The 17799-nt window shown below is 53.0% G+C and overlaps 1 protein-coding gene across 1 annotated transcript; it reads left to right on the top strand.

Moving 5' to 3' along the window:
* The first annotated feature begins 525 nt into the window (after window positions 1-525).
* On the top strand, window positions 526-14454 carry LOC147086650 (rabenosyn-5-like). Its single transcript, XM_085978791.1, has 7 exons — window positions 526-627; window positions 3176-3547; window positions 6077-6202; window positions 7638-7738; window positions 8611-8656; window positions 9500-9661; window positions 14171-14454. The coding sequence occupies exons 2-7, from the start codon at window positions 3355-3357 to the stop codon at window positions 14437-14439; spliced, it is 897 nt and encodes a 298-aa protein (XP_085834917.1). The 5' UTR covers window positions 526-627; window positions 3176-3354; the 3' UTR covers window positions 14440-14454.
* Window positions 14455-17799: the final 3345 nt, after the last annotated feature.

The following is a 17799-nucleotide window of genomic DNA, read 5'->3' on the forward strand; positions in this document are numbered from 1 at the left end:
TATGGGGAGAAAGCAGGGACAGGGTACTGAATTTGGATGATCAGCCATGATCTCATTAAATGGCGGAGCAGGCTCGAGGGGCCGAATGGCCGACTCCTGCTCCTATCTTCTATGTTTCTATAAATGTCGGCACGGACTGGTGTGGCCCATTCCTGTGCCCTATATCCTATGTAATCCTATGTAGACAGAGGTTTATTAATTTGGTTCATTTTATTCTGCTTTAAGGCAACATGCCCATCAACTTGGGCTGGAGAGCAGCCAATCAGGCCAAGGGGCAGGAGCAGGGAGCCTTGTGGGGATTGTAGTTTCCGGCCGGGGCAGCCGCCGCGGCGCAGGCTGGGGCCGGGGGGCGGCGACAGACTACAACTCCCGGCGGCCAGCGCGGCAGGGCGCCCAGGCGGCGCGCCTTGAGCGCGTCACGGCCACCCAGCGGCTCCCTCCCACCCACCGCGGGCCGCGGTGCGCGCCGGGAGTTGTAGTTCGCGCGGCTCGGGTGCCGCCGTCCGCTCCAAGGGGCGGGGCGGCCGGCGGGGACTACAAATCCCGGCGAGCGGCGCGGCGGGCGGCGCCTGCGCAGTGGCGTTGGGCTAACACAGCCCAAGCCTTGGGGAAGATTCGCTTCAGCCTGTAAGTTGGGGCAATTGTTGGTGTTTTGTCTTGTTTTTTGGAGATTAATCTTGTTTTTGCAGAGGGGGGGGGAAGCTCTGCCAGCCTTTGCAATGAGTTCAGTGCGATTTAAATAAACCTCCCCCAGCTGTGCCAACCCTGGGCATTGCCCAGCAGGTTGCCATGGCGAACGTTTGCCCCCTCTGTTACCGTGGCGTGGCGCGCCGCCTGCTTAGGTTGGCGTAAAGTTGCCGAAGGTGGGGCGCGCAAAACCCACGCCGCGGCCCACCGAGGGCCCCCGTGTCCGGCCGGACGGGCGCCAACTTGGCACTGCGCCCTCGACCCGGTGAGAGGTCGCAGGTCGTCACCGCCGGCGCGTTTCTTGTCCGGCGCGCCCCTCGGACGGAGCCGGGGTAACGCCAACCCGCCAGCGACATACCCGTGCTCGCTGGTACTGTACCCCAGTGTTGGCGACAGACCTGTACCCACCAGTGCTGTACCCCAGTGTTATACAGTGACAGACCTGTACCCACCAGGACTGTACCCCAGTATTATACAGTGACAGACCTGTGCCCACCAGTACTGTACCCCAGTGTTGGCGACAGACCTGTACCCACCAGTACTGTACCCCAGTGTTATACAGTGACAGACCTGTACCCACCAGTACTGTACCCCAGTGTTATACAGCAACAGACCTGTACCCACCAGTACTGTACCCCAGTGTTATACAGTGACAGACCTGTACCCACCAGTACTGTACCCCAGTGTTATACAGCAACAGACCTGTACCCACCAGTACTGTACCCCAGTGTTATACAGTGACAGACCTGTACCCACCAGTACTGTACCCCAGTGTTATACAGTGACAGACCTGTACCCACCAGTACTGTACCCCAGTGTTATACAGTGACAGACCTGTACCCACCAGTACTGTACCCGTGTTATACAGTGACAGACCGGTACCCACCAGTACTGTACCCCAGTGTTATACAGTGACAGACCTGTACCCACCAGTACTGTACCCCAGTGTTACACAGTGACAGACCTGTACCCACCAGTACTGTACCCGTGTTATACAGTGACAGACTGGTACCCACCAGTACTGTACCCCAGTGTTATACAGTGACAGACCTGTACCCACCAGTACTGTACCCCAGTGTTATACAGTGACAGACCTGTACCCACCAGTACTGTACCCCCGTGTTATACAGTGACAGACCTGTACCCACCGGTACTGTACCCCAGTGTTATACAGTGACAGACCTGTACCCACCAGTACTGTACCCCAGTGTTATACAGTGACAGACCTGTACCCACCAGTACTGTACCCCAATGTTAGTGACAGACCTGGCCCCACTAGTACTGTACCCCAGTGTTAGTGACAGACCTGTACCCACCAGTACTGTACCCCAGTGTTATACAGCGACAGACTTGTACCCATCAGTACTGTACCCCAGTGTTATACAGTGACAGACCTGTACCCACCAGTACTGTGCCCCAGTGTTACACAGTGACAGACCTGTACCCACCAGTACTGTACCCCAGTGTTATACAGCGACAGACTTGTACCCATCAGTACTGTACCCCAGTGTTATACAGCGACAGACCTGTACCCACCAGTACTGAACCCCAGTGTTATACAGTGACAGACCTGTACCCCAGTGTTATACAGCGACAGATCTGTACCCACCAGTACTGTACCCCAGTGTTATACAATGGCAGACCTGTACCCACCAGTACTGTACCCCAGTGTTATACAGTGACAGACCTGTACCCACCAGTACTGTACCCCAGCGTTATGCAATGGCAGACCTGTACCCACCAGTACTGTACCCCAGTGTTATACAATGGTAGACCTGTACCCACCAGTACTGTACCCCAGTGTTATACAGTGACAGACCTGTACCCACCAGTACTGTACCCCAGTGTTATACAGTGACAGACCTGTACCCGCCAGTACTGTACCCCAGTGTTATAGTGACAGACCTGTACCCACCAGTACTGTACTCCAGTGTTATACAGTGACAGACCTGTACCCACCAGTACTGTACCCCAGTGTTATATAGTGACAGACCTGTACCCACCAGTACAGTACCCCAGTGTTATGCAATGGCAGACCTGTACCCACCAGTACTGTACCCCAGTGTTATACAGTGACAGACCTGTACCCACCAGTACTGTACCCGTGTTCTACAGTGACAGACCTGTACCCACCAGTACTGTACCCCAGTGTTATACAGTGACAGACCTGTACCCACCAGTACTGTACCCCAGTGTTATACAGTGACAGGCCTGTACCTACCAGTACTGTACCCCAGTGTTATACAGTGACAGACCTGTCCCCACCAGTACTGTACCCCAGTGTTATACAGTGACAGGCCTGTACCTACCAGTACTGTACCCCAGTGTTATACAGTGACAGACCTGTACCCACCAGTACTGTACCCCAGTATTACACCGTGACAGATCGGTACCCGCCAGTACTGTATCCCTTGTTGAAATGGGATGGAGACCATGTTTAAACCCAGACACCGTGTAGTGAGCTCGTGTGCTCTGATTGTATCCACAGACCGTGCCGTTTGGAAGAGGAGCTGATTCCTGATCCCGGGCGGGAGCTGGACTCGGATTGCGGGGCTGCACGGGCGGAGATGCTGTCCTGGGGATGCGCCTGGGTGATTGGCCGCTGGACGAGATTGCTCCCGGGAGCGTCGGCGCGGAGTTCCTGGTGAGAGAGGCCCGAGGGACAGCATGTGGGCGGTCCCTTCCTCCCCCCCTCTGCCCGGCGCCGGCAGGGGGGGCGCCTCCTCTTCGGGGGCGATCCGCGAGGGCTTCCTCTGCCCGCTCTGCCTCAAGGACCTGCAGTCGGTGCAGCAGCTCCAGTCACACTACGAGGACGCGCACTCCGGGGAGGATGACAGGCACATGGTGGGGCAGATCAAGAGTGAGTGTCCCGTCGCAGACTGAGCGGGGGGCGGGGGGGCCCGCGCTAGGTACCAGCGCCCGGCTTTGGAGGGGCAAAATCCCGATACTTCCAAGTCAGGATGGTGTGTGATTTGGAGGTGGTGGTGTTCCCATGCGCTTGCTGCCCTTGTCCTTCTAGGTGGAGGAGGTCGCAGGTTCGATGTCGAAGAAGCCTTGGCAAGTTGCTGCAGTGCATCTTGTAGATGGTCCACACTGCAGCCACGGTGCGCCAGTGGTGGAGGGAGTGAATGCTTAAGGTGGTGGACGGGGTGCCGATCAAGCGGGCTGCTTTGTCCTGGATGGTGTCGAGCTTCTCGAGTGTTGTTGGAGCTGCAACTCATCCAGGCAAGTGGAGAGTATTCCATCACACTCCTGACTTGTGCCTTGTAGATGGTGGAAAGGCTTTGGGGAGTCAGGAGGTGAGACACTCGCCGCAGAATACCCAGCCTCCGACCTGCTGTTGTTGCCACAGTGTTTATGTGGCTGGTCCAGTTAAGTGTGAGCTTAACTAGTCCCGCTTCCCTGCTCTCTTCCCTGAGCCCTTCAGTGTTTTCCCTCTCCCGTTCAAAGACGTTAAACCCGAGGCCCCGTCTGCTGTCTCGGGTGGGCGTAAACAATCCCACGGCCACTATTGGAAGAAGAGCCGGGGGGGGAGTTCTCCCGGGTGTCCTGGGGCCAATATTTATCCCTCAACCAACATCACTAAAACAGATGATCTAAAGAAAAGAACAAACTCGCATTTCTCCAGCGCCTTTCCCCACCTCAGGACGTCCCAAAGCGTTTTATCTGAGGCAGGATGTTCTTGCCGTGGAGGGAGTGCAGCGAAGACTCACCAGGCTGATACCTGGGATGGCAGGAATGACGTATGAGGAGAGATTGGGTCGATTGGGCTTATACTCACTGGAGTTTAGAAGAGTGAGAGGGGATCTCATTGAAACTTATAAAATTCTGACAGGACTAGACAGACTAGATGCAGGAAGGATGTTCCCGATGGCCGGGGAGTCCAGAACCAGAGGTCACAGTCTAAGGATAAGGGGTAAGCCATTTAGGACAGAAATGAGGAGGAATTTCTTCACCCAGAGAGTGGTGAACCTGTGGAATTCTCTACCACAGAAGGCAGTTGAGGCCAATTCATTAAATATATTCAAGAAGGAGTTGGATATATTTCTTAAGGCTAAAGGGATCAAGGGATATGGGGAGAAAGCAGGGACAGGGTACTGAATTTGGATGATCAGCCATGATCTCATTGAATGGCGGAGCAGGCTCGAGGGGCCGAATGGCCGACTCCTGCTCCTATCTTCGATGTTTCTATGCTTTACAGCCAATGAAGTACTTTTGAAGTGTGGTCACTGGTGTAATGTAGGCTCTTGTCGTTATCGCATTGCTGCCTGTGGGATCTTGCTGTGTGCCAGTTGGCGTTTGCCTACGTTAAAACCAGCGACCACACTTCAAAAAATTAGAAGTCAGTTGTGAAGAGGATGTGAAGAGGCTTCAAGGGGATCTCGACAGGCTCAGTGAGTGGGCGAGAACATGGCAGATGGAACATAATGTGGATAAATGTGATGTTATCCACTTTGGTAGAAAAAACAGAAAGGCAGAGTATTTCCTAAATGGTGAAAGATTGGGGAATGCAGATGCTCAAAGGGACCTGGGTGTCCTTGTACATGAGTCACTAAAAGTGAATGTGTCGGTGCAGCAAGCCATTAGGAAGGCAAATGGTCTGCTGGCCTTCATTACAAGAGGATTTGAGTACAGGAGTAAAGAAGTCTTACTCCAATTATACAGGGCCTTGGTGAGACCACGCCTGGAGTACTGTGTACAATTTTGATCTCCTTATCTAAGGATATACTTGCCATAGAGGGAGTGCAACGAAGGTTCACCAGATTGATCCCTGGGATGGCGGGACTGTCGTATGAGAAGAGATTGAGTAAACTAGGCCTGTATTCTCTTGAATTCAGAAGAATGAGAGGGGATCTCATTGAAGCATACAAAATTATTACAGGGCTTGATAGGGTGGATGCTGGGAGAATGTTTCCCTTGGCTGGGGAGTCTAGAACCAGGGGCCACAGCCTCAGGATAAAGGGTCGGCCATTCAGGACTGAGATAGAAGAAATTTCTTCACAGAGGGCGGTGAATCTTTGGAATTCTCTGCCCCAGAGGGCTGTGGAGGCTCAGTCGTTGGGTATATTCAAAACAGAAGTCGACAGGTTTCTGACTAGTAAAGGCATCAAGAGGTATGGCGATAGGTGCAATGGAGTTGAGGCAGAAGATCAGCCATGACCTCATTGAATGGTGGAGCAGGCTCGAAGGGCCGAATAGCCAACTCCTGCTCCTATTTCTTATGTTCTTATTTACTTCATTGGCTGTGAAGCACGCTGGGTCATCCTGAGGTGGTGGAAGGCGCTGTAGACACATAAGTTCGTTCGTTCGTTCGTTCTTGCTTCGGCCTGTTTACGATTCCGCTTCAGCCTTGCGAGCTGGGTTTTATTCTCCTCTCTGTGTGCGCTAGCACTCTTTGGCAGAGCGAAGAGGAAGTTACTGAAGAGGGAAGACACGGAGCGATCGGACACGGAGCGATCGGACTTCATCTACTCGGGAGGTGTGGACACCAGCAAGTGGGAGGCCCAAGACCTCGGTGAGCCAAGCTGACCCTCGGCTAATTATTGTACTTTCATCGTTATTGCTTCAGTGATGTGGAGAGACTGGAGAAGCTGGGATTGTTCTCCTTAAACAGAAGGTGTTTCCACTTGTGGGGGAGACCAGAACTAGGGGCCGTCAATAGAAGACAGTCACTAATAAATCCAATCGGGAATTCAGGAGAAACTTCTTCACCCAGAGAGTGGTGAGAATGTGGAACTCGCTACCACAGGGAGTGGTCGAGGTGAATAGCACAGATGCATTTAAGGAGAAGCTGGATAAACACACGAGGGAGAAAAGAATTAGAAGGATATGGTGATGGTGTGAGATGAAGAGGGGCGGGAGGAGGCTCGTGTGGAGCAGAAACACCGGCACGGAGCAGTTGGGCCGAATGGCCTGTTTGCTGGACAGTAAATTCAATGTAATCCTTAGAGCAGAGAAGGTTAAGGGGAGATTGACCAGAATGGTACCAGGGATGAGGGACTTCAGTTACGTGGAGAGACTGGAGAAGCTGGGGTTGTTCTCCTTAGAGCAGAGAAGGTTAAGGGGAGATTGACCAGAATGGTACCAGGGATGAGGGGCTTCAGTGATGTGGAGAGTCTGGAGAAGCTGGGGTTGTTCTCCTTAGAGCAGAGAAGGTTAAGGGGAGATTGACCAGAATGGTACCAGGGATGAGGGACTTCAGTGATGTGGAGAGACTGGAGAAGCTGGGGTTGTTCTCCTTAGAGCAGAGAAGGTTAAGGGGAGATTGACCAGAATGGTACCAGGGATGAGGGACTTCAGTGACGTGGAGAGTCTGGAGAAGCTGGGGTTGCTCTCCTTAGAGCAGAGAAGGTTAAGGGGAGATTGACCAGAATGGTACCGGGATGAGGGACTTCAGTGATCTGGAGAGACTGGAGAAGCTGGGGTTGTTCTCCTTGGAGCAGAGAAGGTTAAGGGGAGATTTAATGGAGGCGTTCATTAAAATCATGAGGTGTTTTGATCGAGTAGATCAGGAGAAACTGTTTCCAGTGGCAGGAGGGTCGGTAACCAGAGGACACAGATTGAAGATAATCGGTAAAAGAACCAGAGGGGAGATGAGGAGAATGTTTTTTACAGCGAGTTGTTGTGATCTGGAATGTGCTGCCTGAAAGGGCGGTGGAAACAGGTTCAATAGTAACTTTCAAAAGAGGAATTGGAGAAATACTTGAAGGGAGAAATTTGTCAGGCTGTGTGGACTGGGCAGGGGAGAGTGGGACTAATTAAATCGCTAATTGGAACTCCCCCAAGGAGACACTGTGGGCGGGTGAGGGGGCCGACAGTCTCCTGCCTGAGGCTGTTGCTGTTACTGTGATGCTCCCTGTGCCTGTACGGCCCCCGGGGGCAGTGGGCCGGCTCGCTGGGCCTCCGATACTGGGCCCGAGGTGACGACTGTCCCTGTGTTTGGTGAGCAGGTGCGACGAGGAACGTGCGGAGTGATTTCCAGCGGTGGCGGGGAGCGCGAATCGACCACTACGTCATCGAGGTGAACAAACTGCTGATTCGCTTGGAAAAGGTGAGGGGGAGGGAGAGGAGAAGGCGGGGGGGGGGTGGGGAGGAGGAGGGGGCGTGCGCTGGGTGGCAAGGGGGAGATGGCGGGGAAGGGAGAGGGCAGCGGAGGCAGGAGGGCGCAATGTGGTGGGGGGGGGAGAGGGCAGGGGAGGGCCGGGGGAGGTGGCAGGGAGGGTGGCGGAAGCTGGGGGAGGTGGGAGGGAGGGGAGGGAGAGGGTGCGGGGGGGAGAGGGTAGCGGAGGAGGGAGGGAGGGAGGGCGGGGGAGAGGGAGGGCGGGGGAGGGAGGAAGGGCGGTGGGAGGGAGGGGGAGGTGGGAGGGAGGGGGAGGTGGGAGGTAGGGAGGGGGAGAGGAGGGAGGGAGGGGGAAGGGTGGGGGAGGGGGAAGGGTGGGGGAGGGAGGGCGAGGGAGGTGAGAGGGAGGGGAGGGGGGAGGGAGGGCGGGGAGGTGGGAGGGAGGGAGGGCGGGGGAGGTGGGAGGGTGGGGGAGGGAGGGAGGTGGGAGGGAGGGGGAGGAGGGAGGGAGTGGGAGGGGGAGGGCGGGGGAGGTGGGAGGGAGTGGGAGGGGGAGTTGGGAGGGACGGAGGGGGAGTTGAGAGGGAGGGAGGGCGGTGGAGGGTGGGGGAGGGAGGGCGGGGGAGGGTGAGGGAGGGAGGGCGGTGGAGGTTGGGGGAGGGAGGGCGGGGGTGGGAGGGAGAGGGTGGGAGGGTGGGGGAGGGAGGGCGGGGGAGGTGGGAGGGACGGAGGGGGAGGTGGGAGGGACGGAGGGGGAGTTGAGAGGGAGGGAGGGCGGTGGAGGCTGGGGGAGGGCGGCGGTGGGGAGAGTCCGTCTAGTCGAAGGGAACCTATCCCGATTACGTTCTGTCTGTTATTTCCAGTTGACTGCATTTGACCGAGCGTCTACTGACCCAGCGAAAAGGAAAGGTTGGTGGTGCTACGATTCGCTCTCTCTCTTTCCCCCAATACCTTCTTTAAAATTCAGGCTTGACGACATACACAGCTTTCCTAGGGAACCATTCACATACAAAGAACCATTGCGTGACCTTGTGCACAAAGTATATCAACCAACACCACTAAAAACAGATGATCTGCTCATTATCACATTGCTGTTTGTGGGAGCTTGCTGTGCGCAAGTTGGCTGCCGCGTTTCCTACATTACAACAGTGACCACACTTCAAAAAGTACTTCATTGGCGGTGAAGGTCTTTGGGATGTCCTGAGTTGTGAAAGGTGCTGGAGAGATGTAATTTTCCTTTTTCTCTCTTTCCATCTTTTCTTTTCCTCCTCCTTATCTCTCTGTATCCACCTCTGTCTACCTCGCTTATCTTCCTGTGTGTGTCTCTTTCTCTATCTCCGCGTGTGTCTCTCTGTCTCCTTGAGTCTACCTCACTATTCACCTCCGTGACACACACTGTCTGTCTCTCTCTCTATTTCTGTCTGTCTGTCTGTCTCTTTGACTCTACCTCACTGTTCATCTCCATAACACACACTGTGTCTCTCTCTCTGTCTGTCTGTCTCTCTCTTTCTGTCTGTATGTCTCTCTATTTCTGTCTGTCTCTCTCTTTCCCTGTGACACTCTTGCACATTACCTCCATCTCTCTCTCTCTCTCTCTCTCTCTCTCTCTCTCTGTCGCACTCCTGTCTCCCGCAGTCCACCCTTTAGGTTTAAATTGCGTCGTTGGTACTCTTTCTCCCCCAGGTACTGATTGATGTGTTTCTGATCTAACCATTCCGTCGGCACTGATCTGGTTTCCTGTCCCTCCCGCAGCGTTGGAGAGATCCGTGGTGACCTGGGTGAGTGACCGCGACGTGCCGTGCTGCCCTGACTGTGGGGCCACCTTCGCCATCACACTCCGACGCCACCACTGCCGTCTGTGCGGCTCCATCATGTGCAAGAGGTGCACACAGTTCCTCACCGTGCCTTTCGTTCGTAAGTAGGCGCGTTCTGTCGGCCGGGACCGCGAGCGAGGGGTGGGGTGGGGGGGGTTTTCAAACTCACTTTCTGCCCCGTCCTTGCTGGGGGGGCGGTGGGGGTGCGGTTCACCGAAGCCCTCTGGTACCTCGGCTCAGTGCCTGCGCCCCCTCACCGGGAACATAGAAACATAGAAGATAGGAGCAGGAGTCGGCCATTCGGCCCCTCGAGCCTGCTCCGCCATTCAGTGAGATCATGGCTGATCATCCAAATTCAGTACCCTGTCCCAGCCTGCTCCCCATATCCCTTGATCCCTTTAGCCTTAAGAAATATATCTAACTCCTTCTTGAATATATTTAATGAATTGGCCTCAACTGCCTTCTGTGGTAGAGAATTCCACAGGTTCACCACTCTCTGGGTGAAGAAATTCCTCCTCATTTCAGTTCTAAATGGCTTACCCCTTATCCTTAGACTGTGACCCCTGGTTCTGGACTCCCCGACCATCGGGAACATCCTTCCTGCATCTAGTCTGTCTGGTCCTGTTAGAATTTTATAAGTTTGAATGAGATCCCCTCTCATTCTTCTAAACTCCAGCGAATATAAGCCCAATCGACCCAATTTCTCCTCATACGTCATTCCTGCCATCCCAGGTATCAGTCTGGTGAATCTTCGCTGCACTCCTTCCATGGCAAGAACGTCCTTCCTCAGGTAAGGTGACCAAAACTGCACACAATACTCAAGGTGTGGTCTCACCAAGGCCCTGTACAACTGCAGCAAGACATCCTTGCTCCTGTACTCGAACCCTCTCGCTATGAAGGCCAACATACCATTTGCCTTCTTAACCGCCTGCTGCACCTGCATGCTTACCTTCAGCGACTGGTGCACAAGAACACCCAGGTCTCATTGCACTTCCCCTTCTCCCAATCTATTGCCGTTCAGATAATAATCTGCCTTCCTGTTTTTACCACCAAAGTGGATAACCTCACATTTATCCACATTATACTGCATTTGCCATGTTTCTGCCCAATCACCCAACCTGTCCAAATCATCCTGGAGTTTCACGACATCCTCCTCACAGCACACACGCCCACCCAGCTTGGTGTCGTCTGCAAATTTGCGCTGTTAGCCTTTTACCCCCCCGCGGCCCCCATCCATGAATAAGAACACAAGAGTTAGGAGCAGGAGTCGGCCAGTCGGCCCCTCCAGCCTGCTCCGCCATTCAATAAGATCACGGCTGATCCAATCTTGTCCTCAACACCACTTTCCCGCTCTCTCCCCAGACCCCTCGACTCCCCTGTCGTTCAAAGTCTGTCGATCTCCGCCTTGAATATATTCAGTGACTCCGTCTCCACAGCTCTCCGGGGAAGAGAATTCCAAAGATTCACGACCCTCGGAGAGAAAAAATTCCTCCTCATCTCCGTCTTAAAGGGGCGACCCCTTATTCTGAAATTATGCCCCCGAGTTCTAGATTCCCCCACGAGGGGAAACATCCTCTCTGCATCCACCCCGTAAATCCCCCTCAGAATCTTATATGTTTCAATAAGATCCCCTCTCATTCTTCTAAACTCCAATGAGTATCGGCCCAACCTGCTCAACCTTTCCTCATACGTCAACCCCTTCATCCCAGGAATCAACCCAGTGAACCTTCTCTGAACTGCCTCCAATGCAAATATATCCTTCCTTAAATATGGAGACCAAAACTGTACGCAGTACTCCAGGTGCGGTCTCACCAGCGCCCTGTACAGTTGCATCAAAACTTCCCTACTTTTATACTCCACACCCTTTGCAATAAAGGCCAACATTCCCTTCGCCTTCCTAATTACTTGCTGTACCTGCATGTTAACTGGTTGTGTTTCATGTACAAGGACCCCCAGATCCCTCTGTACCGCAGCATTATGTAGTCTCTCCATTTAAATAATAATTTGCTTTTTCATTCTTCCTTCCAAAGTGGATAACCTCACATTTTCCCACATTATACTCCATCTGCCAAATTTTTGCCCATTCACTGAACCTCTCTATATCCCTTCGCAGACTCTGTGTCCGCCTCACAACTTGCTAACCCACCTATCTTTGTATCATCAGCAAATTTGGCTACAGTGCACTCGGTCCCTTCATCCAAGTCATTAATATAGATTGTAAATAGTTGGGGCCCCAGCACTGATCCCTGTGGCACCCCCACTAGTTACTGGTTGCCAACCGGACAATGACCCATTTATCCCGACTCTCTGTTTTCTGTTAGTTAGCTAATCCTCTATCAATGCCAATATATTACCCCAAACCCCGTGAACTCTTACCTTGTGCAGTAACCTTTTATGTGGCACCTTATCGAATGCCTTCTGGAAATCCAAATACACCACATCTACTGGTTCCCCTTTATCCACCCTGCTTGTTACATCCTCAAAGAACTCCAGCAAATTTGTCAAACACGATTTCCCTTTCATAAAACCATGTTGACTCTGCTTAATTGTCTTATGATTTTCTAAATGTCCTGCTATTACCTCCTTAATAATGGACTCCAGCATTTCCCCAACGACAGACGTTGGGCCACCTGGCCTATAGTTTCCTGCTTTCTGTCTCCCTCCTTTCTTAAATAGGGGCGTTACATTTGTGGTTTTCCAGTCCGCTGGGACCTCTCCAGAATCCAGGGAATTGTGGTAGATTACAACCAACGCATCCACTATCTCTGCAGCCACTTTTAAGACCCTAGGATGCAGGCCGTCAGGTCCAGGGGACTTGTCCACCTTTAGTCCCATTAGTTTGCCCAGTACTTTTTCCTCCAGTGATAGATTGTTTTAAGTCCCTCCCTCCCTATAGCCCCTCGATTATCTATTAATATTGGGATGTTTTTAATGTCTTCTACCGTGAAGACCGATCCAAAATAATTGTTTAGAGTCTCTGCCATTTCGCTCTTACCCATTATTAATTCCCCAGTCTCATCCTCTAAGGGACCAACATTTACTTTAGCTACTCGTTTCCTTTTTATATACCTGTAGAAGCTCTTACTGTCTGTTTTTATATTATTTGCTAGTTTCCTCTCATACTCTATCTTCTCCCTCTTTATAATTTTTTTAGTCATCCTTTCCTGGTTTCTAAATATTTCCCAATCCTCTGGCCTACCATTAATCTTCACAACATTGTCTGCCTCTTCTTTCAATTTGACACCATCCTATGGATAGTGCATCCCACTCCCATATCCGGGGAGGCTCTTCTAACTAGTCTCTTGCTCCTGGACAAGGTACAAGGCAAAGCTCGCCCTTCAGTGGGCATTTGCTCTTCCCTTCCTTCCTCTCCCTCGGTCTCAACCTCTCTCTATTTTACCCACCGCACTCCTTCAGTGCTCCTCCGAACCTTGCTCTCCTGTCCTTCCTCAGTTCGAAATCCCCCCCGCCCCCCCCTCCCTGTCCTGCAGACTCCCCCCCCTCGCTATCCTGAGATTGAGACCCGTGATCGAATTGAATGGCGGAACAGGCTCGAGGGGCTGAATGGCCTCCTCTTACCGCGTTCCCATGCATCTCCTGCTACTCAAACTATCAACCGCCATAGTCTTCCCTTCCTGTCCCATTTTACTGGTTTATAAAACACGAAGCTTGGTGTCATTAACTCAAACTGTGGAACTCCTTCACCCCGAACCCCTGCCTCCGCCCCCCCCCCTCTTCAGTCCCCCCCTCCCTCCCCCGCCCCGATATACAGGCTTTTAAAATTCGAGCTTGACGTTTACTACCTCTCGTACAAGCCTAGGTGTGTGACACCGTGAGCCTTCACCCGGATCCCTCAAATCTCCCCTTAACCTTCTCTGCTCTAAGGAGAACAACCCCAGCTTCTCCAGTCTCTCCACATCACTGAAGTCCCTCATCCCTGGTACCATTCTGGTCAATCTCCCCTTAACCTTCTCTGCTCTAAGGAGAACAATCCCAGCTTCTCCAGTCTCTCCACATCACTGAAGTCCCTCATCCCTGGGACCATTCTGGTCAATCTCCCCTTAACCTTCTCTGCTCTAAGGAGAACAATCCCAGCTTCTCCAGTCTCTCCACATCACTGAAGTCCCTCATCCCTGGGACCATTCTGGTCAATCTCCCCTTAACCTTCTCTGCTCTAAGGAGAACAATCCCAGCTTCTCCAGTCTCTCCACATCACTGAAGTCCCTCATCCCCTGGTACCATTCTGGTCAATCTCCCCTTAACCTTCTCTGCTCTAAGGAGAACAACCCCAGCTTCTCCAGTCTCTCCACATCACTGAAGTCCCTCATCCCCTGGTACCATTCTGGTCAATCTCCCCTTAACCTTCTCTGCTCCAAGGAGAACAATCCCAGCTTCTCCAGTCTCTCCACATCACTGAAGTCCCTCATCCCTGGTACCATTCTGGTCAATCTCCTCTGCACCCTCTCCAAGGCCTTGACATCCTTCCTAAAGTGCTGTGCCCAGAATTGAACACAATAGGAACAGGAGCAGGCCATTTAGGCCCTCGAGCTTGTTCTAGCCCACTCTAAAACCGGTGGTGACTGATCTGTACCTTTCTCTGCTCAAACAGACAAGCTGACGAGCGCGGTGAGGGCCTCGGTGGCGGCAGGGGGAAGCCCCTGCGGTCCCGACCGGATGGCGGGCAGCGTGGAGAGCGGGCGGAGGTTGAGCGTGTCCAGCATCAGCTCGCTGCTGGATGAGAAGGACGACGATCGGATTATGTCCTGTCAGCACTGCAAAGGCATCCTGGAGCAGCGGGAGAGGCGGCTGGAGGAGCAGGGAAGCTCGCCCATCATCGCTCAACTGTATGAGGTACAGCACGGGTTAGATACAGAGTAAAGCTCCCTCGACACTGTCCCATCAAACACTCCCAGGGCAGGTACAGCACGGGTTAGATACAGAGTAAAGCTCCCTCTACACTGTCCCCATCAAACACTCCCAGGGCAGGTACAGCATGGGTTAGATACAGAGTAAAGCTCCCTCTACACTGTCCCCATCAAACACTCCCAGGGCAGGTACAGCACGGGTTAGATACAGAGTAAAGCTCCCTCTACACTGTCCCATCAAACACTCCCAGGGCAGGTACAGCACGGGTTAGATACAGAGTAAAGCTCCCTCTACACTGTCCCATCAAACATTCCCAGGGCAGGTACAGCACGGGTTAGATACAGAGTAAAGCTCCCTCTACACTGTCCACATCAAACACTCCCAGGGCAGGTACAGCACCGGTTAGATACAGAGGAAAGCTCCCTCTACACTGTCCCGTCAAGCACTCCCAGGGCAGGTACAGCATGGGTTAGATACAGAGTAAAGCTCCCTCTACACTGTCCCATCAAACACTCCCAGGGCAGGTACAGCACGGGTTAGATACAGAGTAAAGCTCCCTCTACACTGCCCCATCAAACACTCCCAGGGCAGGTACAGCACTGGGTTAGATACAGAGTAAAGCTCCCTCTACACTGCCCCATCAAACACTCCCAGGGCAGGTACAGCACGGGTTAGATACAGAGTAAAGCTCCCTCTACACTGTCCCATCAAACACTCCCAGGGCAGGTACAGCACGGGTTAGATACAGAGTAAAGCTCCCTCTACACTGTCCCATCAAACACTCCCAGGACAGGTACAGCACGGGTCAGATACAGAGTAAAGCTCCCTCTACACTGTCCCATCAAACACTCCCAGGGTAGGTACAGCACGGGTTAGATACAGAGTAAAGCTCCCTCTACACTGTCCCCATCAAACACTCCCAGGGCAGGTACAGCATGGGCTAGATACAGAGTAAAGCTCCCTCTACACTGCCCCATCAAACACTCCCAGGGCAGGTACAGCACGGGTTAGATACAGAGTAAAGCTCCCTCTACACTGTCCCATCAAACACTCCCAGGACAGGTAGAGCACGGGTTAGATACAGAGTAAAGCTCCCTCTACACTGTCCCATCAAACACTCCCAGGACAGGTACAGCACGGGTTAGATACAGAGTAAAGCTCCCTCTACACTGCCCCATCAAACACTCCCAGGGGAGGTACAGCACGGGTTAGATACAGAGTAAAGCTCCCTCTACACTGTCCCCATCAAACACTCCCAGGGCAGGTACAGCATGGGCTAGATACAGAGTAAAGCTCCCTCTACACTGTCCCATCAAACACTCCCAGGGCAGGTACAGCACGGGTTAGATACAGAGTAAAGCTCCCTCTACACTGTCCCATCAAACACTCCCAGGGCAGGTACAGCACGGGTTAGATACAGAGTAAAGCTCCCTCTACACTGTCCCATCAAACACTCCCAGGGCAGGTACAGCACGGGTTAGATACAGAGTAAAGCTCCCTCTACACTGTCCCATCAAACACTCCCAGGGCAGGTACAGCACGGGTTAGATACAGAGTAAAGCTCCCTCTACACTGTCCCATCAAACACTCCCAGGACAGGTACAGCACGGGTGAGATACAGAGTAAAGCTCCCTCTACACTCTCCCATCAAACACTCCCAGGACAGGTACAGCACGGGTTAGATACAGAGTAAAGCTCCCTCTGCACTGTCCCATCAAACACTCCCAGGGCAGGTACAGCATGGGTTAGATACAGAGTAAAGCTCCCTCCACACTGTCCCCATCAAACACTCCCAGGGCAGGTACAGCATGGGTTGGATACAGAGTAAAGCTCCCTCTACACTGTCCCATCAAACACTCCCAGGGCAGGTACAGCATGGGTTAGATACAGAGTAAAGCTCCCTCTACACTGTCCCATCAAACACTCCCAGGGCAGGTACAGCATGGGTTAGATACAGAGTAAAGCTCCCTCTACACTGTCCCATCAAACACTCCCAGGGCAGGTACAGCACGGGTTAGATACAGAGTAAAGCTCCCTCTACACTGTCCCATCAAACACTCCCAGGGCAGGTACAGCACGGGGTTAGATACAGAGTAAAGCTCCCTCTACACTGTCCCATCAAACACTCCCAGGGCAGGTACAGCACGGGTTAGATGCAGAGTAAAGCTCCCTCTACACTGTCCCATCAAACACTCCCAGAACAGGTACAGCACGGGTTAGATACAGAGTAAAGCTCCCTCTACACTGTCCCCATCAAACACTCCCAGGGCAGGTACAGCACGGGTTAGATACAGAGTAAAGCTCCCTCTACACTGTCCCCATCAAACACTCCCAGGGCAGGTACAGCACGGGTTAGATACAGAGTAAAGCTCCCTCTACACTGTCCCCATCAAACACTCCCAGGGCAGGTACAGCACGGGTTAGATACAGAGTAAAGCTCCCTCTACACTGTCCCCATCAAACACTCCCAGGGCAGGTACAGCACGGGTTAGATACAGAGTAAAGCTCCCTCTACACTGTCCCATCAAACACTCCCAGGGCAGGTACAGCACGGGGTTAGATACAGAGTAAAGCTCCCTCTACACTGTCCCATCAAACACTCCCAGGGCAGGTACAGCACGGGTTAGATACAGAGTAAAGCTCCCTCTACACTGTCCCCATCAAACACTCCCAGGGCAGGTACAGCACGGGTTAGATACAGAGTAAAGCTCCCTCTGCACTGTCCCATCAAACACTCCCAGGGCAGGTACAGCACGGGTTAGATACAGAGTAAAGCTCCCTCTACACTGTCCCCATCAAACACTCCCAGGGCAGGTACAGCACGGGGTTAGATACAGAGTAAAGCTCCCTCTACACTGTCCCATCAAACACTCCCAGGACAGGTACAGCACGGGTTAGATACAGAGTAAAGCTCCCTCTACACTGTCCCATCAAACACTCCCAGGGCAGGTACAGCACGGGTTAGATACAGAGTAAAGCTCCCTCTACACTGTCCCATCAAACACTCCCAGGGCAGGTACAGCACGGGTTAGATACAGAGTAAAGCTCCCTCTACACTGTCCCATCAAACACTCCCAGGGCAGGTACAGCACGGGTTAGATACAGAGTAAAGCTCCCTCTACACTGTCCCATCAAACACTCCCAGGACAGGTACAGCACGGGTGAGATACAGAGTAAAGCTCCCTCTACACTCTCCCATCAAACACTCCCAGGACAGGTACAGCACGGGTTAGATACAGAGTAAAGCTCCCTCTGCACTGTCCCATCAAACACTCCCAGGGCAGGTACAGCATGGGTTAGATACAGAGTAAAGCTCCCTCCACACTGTCCCCATCAAACACTCCCAGGGCAGGTACAGCATGGGTTGGATAC

The sequence above is a fragment of the Somniosus microcephalus genome, unplaced genomic scaffold (assembly GCF_052327205.1).
Source record: "Somniosus microcephalus isolate GS21.2 unplaced genomic scaffold, FLI_Smic_1.0 unresolved_chr7, whole genome shotgun sequence".
NCBI classification, from domain to species: Eukaryota; Metazoa; Chordata; class Chondrichthyes; order Squaliformes; family Somniosidae; genus Somniosus; species Somniosus microcephalus.

Excerpts from the sequence above, each read along its gene's own strand:
- LOC147086650 (XM_085978791.1), top strand. The coding sequence starts at position 3,355 with ATGTGGGCGGTCCCTTCCTCCCCCCCTCTGCCCGGCGCCGGCAGGGGG. Across the intron at positions 3,548-6,076 it reads CATGGTGGGGCAGATCAAGA|CACTCTTTGGCAGAGCGAAG; the intron begins GTGAGTGTCCCG and ends TGTGTGCGCTAG. Across the intron at positions 8,657-9,499 it reads TGACCCAGCGAAAAGGAAAG|CGTTGGAGAGATCCGTGGTG; the intron begins GTTGGTGGTGCT and ends TCCCTCCCGCAG.